Source organism: Panicum virgatum, chromosome 6K, assembly GCF_016808335.1.
Source record: "Panicum virgatum strain AP13 chromosome 6K, P.virgatum_v5, whole genome shotgun sequence".
NCBI lineage: Eukaryota > Viridiplantae > Streptophyta > Magnoliopsida > Poales > Poaceae > Panicum > Panicum virgatum.
Window position 1 is genome coordinate 15333252 of NC_053141.1, and position 9354 is coordinate 15342605.

Here is a 9354-nt window from a genome sequence, read left to right on the forward strand (position 1 = left end):
CCGCGCAGAGGCGAGCCATGGTCGCCCGGAGTGACGGCGCCGCCGTAGGGCCTCTCGCTGGTGCGCGCGTTCGACCAAGGATGAACGCGCCGCCGTCGAGCGGCCTTGCGGTAGTGCTCGAGCCCGAGCGCCGGCAAGGCGGCCCAGAGCGGCGCCTCTGTTCTTTCCCGCACGGCGTCGAGCAACTACCGGCGGTGGTGACCAACACGGCTGACGGCCGGCGGTGGTGGCGCAGCAGGTATGTCCCACGGCCCTTTCTTGGATAGGGTTTGTGATCCATTCTGTCGATCCAATTCGAATCGAAATCTTTCTTTCTTCTTCTTTTCATTCTGATTTCTTTACCCAAAACTCAATCTACTCGCTAGATCGGCTAACTGATACCATTGTTAGAATCAACTTTGGATCGCGTAGTCGTAGATCGAGTGGGTGACGAACTTGACCAAGAGAAATACCTTGTTGTTTCCATGGTGCGGCCGCGTTCGTCGATGGAGGCTGCGCACAGGCAGAGACGGGCGATGTAGAAGTTGCAGTGTCGGTGTTGGTGGGGTTGACGCAGGGACGTCCGGCGACCCTCGGTGGCGTCCAGGGTCGGGGACGCCCTCACGGTGGCGAGGACGGTGGCGTCAGTGGGCTTCCCGTCGCAGCAGCACCTCCCTCTGGATCGGATTAGGATTAGGACGGTAGGAATAGTGACCGCGGGGTGAACCTCGTGACCAGAGCCTCTAATCCCCATCTCCACTTTATAGGGCTGCGCGACGGAGGCCCACCAGCCTCATCTTGGGCTGGGCGTCCCCGATCAGAATGCAAGTCAAGGTTGGTCCAGTCGTTGGACTGGCCCGGTGGAGATCAAACTAACAGGACGGAGATGATGATGCCTCGTTAATCTCTCCATTCATGGCGTTAGTTGCACGTTCGTTGCTTAACTACTCGGGCCGCCTCACCCATCACATCAAGCATGCAACGTCGTTGAGGCCATCATGCTATGTTAGTTGCATTCATAACAAAGGGAGCTACTCCATTCGTTTTAAATTATAGGTCGTTTTTGCAAATTTAGATATATAATTTTTGTTATGTATCTACTAGACATAATGTTTATTGATGCATAGTAAAAATTAAATATCTAGATTTGATAAAATGACTTAAAATTTGGAACGGGCAGGGACTACAGTCCTAATTGTCAGCACAGCAGTTAGGCAGGGCGGAGCTGTGCTGGGGGTGGAGCTGGGGATGGGGTACGACACTCCTCAATTATGCCTTGTGGGATACAAATGGAATAAAGCTTGCTTGATCGCAAACAAAAGAAGGGAAAAAAATAAAGCTTGCTTTTCCACTTGGCGTGTGAATGTATACACTGGAAAGCTACGAGATGTGTTCAGACCAAACCGTTCTACTTAGATGCTAATCATCCTCAAAGTCATACATGCCAGTGAGGTGCTTGGTGCGATAAGGATGAATTATTGGGATACTTTCATATTTCAATACTTCAAGGTGGCATATCAAATTTGCAATGGAACGGCGCGTCAAGAAATTATTTTTGTTGTGTTTTCTTCAGTGGGACACATTATCTAGAGTGCTGTGAGCTTCTGAATAAAACAAGTTCCGATGCTTTATCATATTTTTGATGTTTTATAGGATGGCCACGGCATTTAGTTCTGATCCATGAGGTTGGACGTAATCAGATGAAATGAGATGTTTACACCCTAATGCCAGTTTCAACATGCATGTTTCAATATCTTAATATAAGCTAGTGACTGGACGTCACACGTTGTGGCAGGTCTGTACATCCAGCAGATCGGATGACGCGGCTCAGATTGTCAGGCCTGGTTTAGATGCAAGATTCAAAATTTCAAATCATTTTGCGGCATATGCATCAAGTATTAAATTTAGACAAAATAAAAAACTAATTACATAGTTTGCTTGTAAATTACGAGACGAATCTGATGAGTCTAATTAGCACACGTACAATGCCCCGTCGACAGCTGTCGACTTGGTTCCTGATTTTGAAAAAAAAAACCCATGGAGCCGCAGTTAATTCCCACCCGTCGCCACATAGCTGTCGACTTGGTTCCTGATTTTGAAAAAAAAAACCCATGGAGCCGCAGTTAATTCCCACCCGTCGCCACATCCATCGACAACCCCTTCTCGTGCTCCCAGACAAAACGACGACACCAGCGCCCGTTGTACGGCGCCGCTGCGGGGAGTCGCCGGAGCCCGAGATCCAGTGCGCGGCGGTGGATTCGGTTCGCGCCCAAGGTTCGCGCCTTCCTCTCCCGCAAATCTCTTCCCCGCTCTCCCTCAAATACTCCCTCTCCGTCCTCCCCATCCAACCCTAACTCCTGTTCCGGCCACCATGTCGCGGCAGGAACGGGCGGCGGCGGCGGCGACCCAAAATCTGCTGAAGGTCGATGCTACTCGGGTGCGCAAGGCAGCCGCGGCGCAATCGCGGAGGGATGCGGCGGCGCCGATGCGGAAGGCCCATGGAAGTGCTCGGGCGCCGGAGCAGAGCAGTTCGGGCTGGGCGGCGCGTGTGCCGGAGCAGAGGGGTTCGGGATTTAGCGCGGCTACTCCACCAAGGTCCTTCACCGTCGGCAGTTGCTTCTTCAACGGCGGCACCGGCGGCTTCTTCAGCAGCGGCAGACAAAGCCCCGTCGGTCAACCATGGAATTCTCAATCTTCAGATCCTGCAACTTGGTACTCTCTCATTTTTGCAATGTAGATTGTAAATTCTTGATTTGGCAGTAATGGTTGAGCACGATTGTTTTCCCTTGGATGGATTCAGTAATGGTTGGGCAGTAATGGTATTATGAATGAAACTAAATAGCTTGCAACGAAAGCAGGAATAGCAACTCTGTTTGGTTGCACTTAATGAAATAATTTGCAGATAGATCAGCCAAGTAGTTTTTTGTTATAATATATAATTCGAAGCACCATAAATCTTTAAGGCATTATATAAACAAAAACAAGAGGCTTTATATTATTTTTTCAAGTAAAAGCGGATTATTTGTCTTAAAACTCTCCATGAACCACAACATTCAGACATACCGTGGACACTATAATGAAGTGTATGAAGTCAGCTCTTTAACACATGACTGATTGAGTGATGATTTACACTTCGTTATCATATAATAATTGATATGTAATTTGTCATTACCTGCAGCAACTTGTCATTGCTTCCTCTTGTTCTGTCATTTCTCAGCTGCAGTCTAGTGACAGGCAGTCCTGCTGGTTCATGAGGGGGAAACTCTACCAGTAGATCTCAGTCTACTTGTGTAAAGAACTGTTTCAAAAACATTAATTCAAAAGCAACACACTGGCTTGTATAGAACAATCTACTTGTGTAATCAAGCTCTTCATCAGTAATGGAGCAAGATTTTTTTAGTAATCCTCATTTTCTGTTTTGTGATTCCATAATGTCCTTGATCTGTCTATTTTTTTTGTTATCTTTAATTTGTCAGTTCATGCTAGTAGACTCATTTAAGTCATGACCAGCATATCACAATTAACATTTACTAGGTCTATGAATGTATCTATCCTAATCTTGCTTCCTAATTGCAGGGGAAACAATGCAACACCTCCTGGAGGATTCACAAACTTTATGCAATCTCAACATTTTAATTTTGTTGGAGAACCTTCTCAGTTTGCCCCATCCAAGCCGCCATGGATTATGCAAGATTTTCAGTCAGAAGAAGAATTGTCGACTCCTATTTCATCAAGGGACAATACATATGTTAATGTTGACAGCGGTGACGAGGCACCTAGGACTGAGAAGCGAATCTTTTGGACCCAAAAAGAAGATGTCAGGATGGTGAGTCTCATTACATGGCGTTTCAAGTTTTTTTTACTTATTGTACTAGCAGGAAGATAATATATTTGTTTATTACATTTATAGATGAGCTCTTGGCTGCTCAACTCAACAGACTCAACTGTCGGTGCTGATAGGAAGAATGATCAATATTGGACTAATGTTGAGGCTACGTACAATGAGACAACACCAAGTCATAGGCGTAGAAATGCCAAACAAATCAAGGACCGATTTCATAAGGTAAATAAGTGGACTGACCTTTTTCATAGTGCTTGGTCGAAGTCTAGAATGATTTATACAAGTGGCCATAATGATCGAATGTGGATTGAGAAGGCTCATGTATTCTATATAGAAGACAATAAGAAACTCAGTTTAGGTCCTTTTGTGTTGATGGAAGTATGGAACACAGTAAAAACTGAAGCAAAGTGGATTACATACAACAATGGGCTGAAAGCAGCAAGGAAAAGAAAGGGTTCAGGCAAGGACAAGGAGAGGATAGTAACCACATAGATTTAGATGAACTTGAGGAACAGCAAAGACCAATTGGGCAAAAAGCTGGTAAAAAGCTAAAATATGAAAAAAGTAATGAGGTGGATCATATTGAATTATTGATCTTGAGGAGCTTGATAAATTTGGTAAAATCCAGTGTGTCGTGGTGCTGCAACCCACAGCCGGGTGGCGGAAGGCACCCGCCCTAGCCCAGAGGGTGTGTACTCGGGGGTTAGCTAGTCTTAGATCAATCTTCCTCAAGAACTCGATGAACACAACGGGATTTAGAGTGGTTCGGGCCGCCGGAGCGTAATACCCTACGTCCACTGTGTGTTGTATTGCCTTCCCACGAGAGTGAGAAGGTGCGAGAGCTTGAGTCTGTCTGGATCTGGTCTGTGTTCTAGCGGGCGTGCTCTCCCTTTTATATGTCCAAGGGGAGCACGTACACTGAGCGGGGCCCCGACATGTGGACCCGGCGATGTATTATAAACTACATTTTGGCCTTCAATGCCTCAGATCCGGAGATCTTGTCGTCGGCTTCCGTGCGTAGCTTCTGACCAGGGATGGTCTTGAGCTGTCCTGTCAGAGTAGAGTCCAGCCTCTGCAGCCGCGCGTCGAGGTCATGATGAAGCGCCGAACTACTGACTCAGTCCACTGTAGCAGCGTGCACTGTTGCTCCAGTCAGTAGCTGGTCATCATGACTCGTCGCCCATGGGCGCGGCGCTGCGTCTTTAGTGCTTGCCTTGGTAACTGACGAGCCGACTCGGTAACTGGCGATCCACAGTGTGGACTGACAAAAGCTGCCCCATGCCCAGCGGCAGCAGAGCCTGCCTCAACCACTCGCACTTAATGCGGGTGGGTGAGGGAGCTTCCAGCGGAAGGCTTGCGCCCGCGTCTGCGCGACACGTGGCGGCTCCGGACCCCTCCCGAGTAGCTAGCTGAGCCGAGAGCTCACGGGGGGTCCGGATGGCACGTGGAGGTCCCGGACCCACCTGCGGGAGTCCGGATGGCACGTGGAGGTCCCGGACCCACCTGCGGGGATCCGGGTCCGCGGCCACAGGTGCTGAGCATTTCCACCTCTGGGACACGTGGTGACACCGGACCCGTCCCCGAACGGGAAGCGGGTCCGGGACCGTTGGTCCGGTGAGATGGAGTCGGAACCCAGGAGTCCGGCTGCTCAGCTCCTTAGGACGTAGTTACGGATAACTACGCGAGTCTTGGCACAGTAGGAGTGGGTACCCCAGCTGTAGGGTACCGACAGTGGCCCCCGGGCCCGCCTCGGGAGAGGCAACGAACCCGCAGGTGGGGCCACTACTGTGAGCAACTTGGCTGCTTCTAGCGCCCAGCGGTGCGCGCCGCAAGGGTCTTGCCCTGCATCGTCCATCCTTTGGGTCACCTGCTGCATCATCACGTTTGGACCTGCACATGACTCAAGGTAGATGCTTAGTAGCGTGCCCACGGGTCCCAAATTCTGTTGGCTGTAATCCTTTGAGATAGACAGCTAGGTTCAGTGAACGGAGCTCAAGGGGCCGGCCTTTAGGTTAAGAGAAAGTCCGGACCTCCAGGTTCCCAGTCCTAGGTACTACGCCACTCATTCACAGGAGGTGGTGCGTGCAGGCTTAGGGTACGGAACCAGGCTAAGCAGCTACACGGCTCCGGACCTCCCCGGAGAATGAGTGCGCTTCCCTGAACCTGCAGGTTCCCAGGGGTCCGAACCCCTCTCTTCCATGAGGGGTCTCGAGCTAAGTCACTAACTAGCCAACTCAATTCGGACCACAATCACCGCACAAGAGTAAGAAGCCACGTGGGGGTTAGCGCAAACAGAATGCGTAAATTGAAATTGGAATGTAACATCCTTAGAGGCGAACTGAGAATAAACTTTTCCTTTATAACTAGATGTACATGAGATGTGCGATGTAAGCCAGAACACGGGTTTATGAGGCCGGAGCTGTCCGGACCTCCGGGCCCCCAGTCTTAGGTACTACGGTACTCGCCCTAGGGAGGTAAAACATGCAGGCTTAGGGTACAGAACCAGGCTAAGCGGCTACACGGCTCCGGACCTCCCCGGAGGGTGAGTACGCTTCCCTGAACCTGGTTCGCAGAGGTCCGGACCCCTCCACGAGGGAGGCTCACCGGACTGGACCACACGAAAGTACTACCTAGTTACAAAGGAAAAAGCTTTATTCCCTGCTGGGCCTCTAAGGGTAGGACTTACAGAGATGTAGAGTCGGGGGTGCGACCGGAGTCGGCTTTCCGCCGGAGAGCCACCAGAGTCGGCTTAGCGCGACCGGAGTGGGCTTTTCGCCGGAGCGGGCTTCGTGCGACAGGAGTCGGCTTTCCGCCGGAGCGGGCTTGGTGCGACCGGAGTCGGCTTTCCGCCGGAGCGGGCTTCCTCACATGAGTGAGGTATGCTGCGAGCTGGGATTTGTCGCTCCGCCGCTCGCAGCTTGTGAGGGGGCCCTTGACGGGCGCCCTGACTCTTGCCGACGTGCAGCGCGCGCCGCTGCCAACGGTGGCTGCTCCACGGGCACGGCTGCCCCTGGCGCAGGAAGGCGAGAGGCGTGTGGCGCGGATGACGCCAAACCCTCGGTCATCTCCACGTCGTCGTGGTGGTGGGAGTGCTCAACCACCCGAGCCATGGAGATGGGCAAGAGACGAACTGCGACCAGCTAGAAGCCCCTACCTGGCGCGCCAAATGTCGTGGTGCTGCAAACCACAGCCGGGTGGCGGAAGGCACCCGCCCTAGCCCAGAGGGTGTGTACTCGGGGGTTAGCTAGTCTTAGATCAATCTTCCTCAAGAACTCGATGAACACAACGGGATTTAGAGTGGTTCGGGCCGCCGGAGCGTAATACCCTACGTCCACTGTGTGTTGTATTGCCTTCCCACGAGAGTGAGAATGTGCGAGAGCTTGAGTCTGTCTGGATCTGGTCTGTGTTCTAGCGGGCGTGCTCTCCCTTTTATATGTCCAAGGGGAGCACGTACACTGAGCGGGGCCCCGACATGTGGACCCGGCGATGTATTATAAACTACATTTTGGCCTTCAATGCCTCAGATCCGGAGATCTTGTCGTCGGCTTCCGTGCGTAGCTTCTGACCAGGGATGGTCTTGAGCTGTCCTGTCAGAGTAGAGTCCAGCCTCTGCAGCCGCGCGTCGAGGTCATGATGAAGCGCCGAACTACTGACTCAGTCCACTGTAGCAGCGTGCACTGTTGTTCCAGTCAGTAGCTGGTCATCATGACTCGTCGCCCATGGGCGCGGCGCTGCGTCTTTAGTGCTTGCCTTGGTAACTGACGAGCCGCCTCGGTAACTGGCGATCCACAGTGTGGACTGACAAAAGCTGCCCCATGCCCAGCGGCAGCAGAGCCTGCCTCAACCACTCGCACTTAATGCGGGTGGGTGAGGGAGCTTCCAGCGGAAGGCTTGCGCCCGCGCCCGCGTCTGCGCGACACGTGGCGGCTCCGGACCCCTCCCGAGTAGCTAGCTGAGCCGAGAGCTCACGGGGGGTCCGGATGGCACGTGGAGGTCCCGGACCCACCTGCGGGAGTCCGGATGGCACGTGGAGGTCCCGGACCCACCTGCGGGGATCCGGGTCCGCGGCCACAGGTGCTGAGCATTTCCACCTCTGGGACACGTGGTGACACCGGACCCGTCCCCGAACGGGAAGCGGGTCCGGGACCGTTGGTCCGGTGAGATGGAGTCGGAACCCAGGAGTCCGGCTGCTCAGCTCCTTAGGGCGTAGTTACGGATAACTACGCGAGTCTTGGCACAGTAGGAGTGGGTACCCCAGCTGTAGAGTACCGACACAGTGTGAAGAGCATGCAAATAGGCTGAAAGTATTAGAAGTGCAGCAAAAGTTATCATCTGAGAAGATGGAACAAGCAAAGCTTGCCCATCTTGCAGCAAAGGAACAAAAAGAGGCAGCAGAGATGCAAAGGGAGGCAAGAAAATACGAATTAGAGACTAAGATGTTTGACACATACAACCGCCTTCTATCAATGGACATTTCTTTGATGTCTGATGAAGAAAAGTTAGATCATGCAAATACTATGAGGTCTTTGAAAAAGAAATTATTTGCTGATAATTGAGGTTAGTTCTCTACAAATAAATTGTTGATATGTCATCTTCCGAAACATGATCATTTATGGGCTTCATGTCATTTTCAGGTTACAAAATCTGTCATTTTGGAGACATGACCATTTCTGAAACATGACCATGGAGGCTGATCTGTTGCTGTTCATGTCTTTTCTTTTACTAGTGTGAACTGAAACGTTTCATGTGTCAAGTGTTTACTGAAGTATTGTTTTCTTGTTGTTGTCAAGTACGAACTGAAGTATTTCTTCTCAAGTGTGAACTCAACTATGTGCGTGTGATATATCCTGCTTGTGCATGCGAACTCAAGTGAATCAAGTGTGAACTGAAATGTTATTTTGTTGTTGCGGTTAACTGTGAACTGTCTAGAGTCATTTCTTTTCAAGTGTGAACTCAAGTATGTGCGTGTGATCATGTGCATGTGAACTGTCATGTATCAAGTGTGAACTATCATATAGTGCATTTTCTCATGTATGCAATAAAATGGTTACAAAGATCCATTACGCACTAAATCACTGAGTTTGTGTGTGAAAGAATGAATTAATCACTTTTACAAACAGTTAAATAGATAGTTCATTGTAAAAGCTGTCTGTTTGTGACAAAAAGATAGCAGTTGATTGTACTGTTTGACTGTACTATTGTACATGCTCTTAGGCCAAAATGAGAATAAATTGCTACAGTAAAACTACAGTAAATATATGGTAATAATGAATTAATTAGTCTTATAAATTTGTCTCGTAGTTTACAGACGAGATCTGTGATTAGTTTTATGATTAGTTTATGTTTAGTACTTCAAATGTATAAAGATTCACATTCAAAAGCTTTATATGGTGCATCTAAACAAGGCCCTAGTGACCGGATCATGACAATACTCTGATTGAATGCATTGGGAGGTAGCATCGGATGCTGCATTTAATTTGAGTCGGGTCATCTTATCCACTGGATATACGGAACTGCCACAACATGTGCGGATC

General features: G+C 50.2%; 1 protein-coding gene across 2 annotated transcripts; it reads left to right on the plus strand.

Moving 5' to 3' along the window:
- Nucleotides 1–2103: 2103 nt before the first annotated feature.
- LOC120711871 lies at nt 2104–8741 on the plus strand. 2 transcript variants are annotated; one of them, XM_039997537.1, is made up of 5 exons: nt 2104–2253; nt 2363–2691; nt 3556–3805; nt 3890–4042; nt 8455–8741. In XM_039997537.1, the coding sequence occupies exons 2-5, from the start codon at nt 2465–2467 to the stop codon at nt 8482–8484; spliced, it is 660 nt and encodes a 219-aa protein (XP_039853471.1). In that variant the 5' UTR covers nt 2104–2253; nt 2363–2464; the 3' UTR covers nt 8485–8741. The 2 variants fall into 2 exon arrangements, with proteins under 2 accessions (XP_039853471.1, XP_039853470.1); XM_039997536.1 differs by lacking the exon at nt 8455–8741 and having other exon boundaries at nt 3890–4359.
- The last annotated feature ends 613 nt before the right edge of the window (nt 8742–9354 follow it).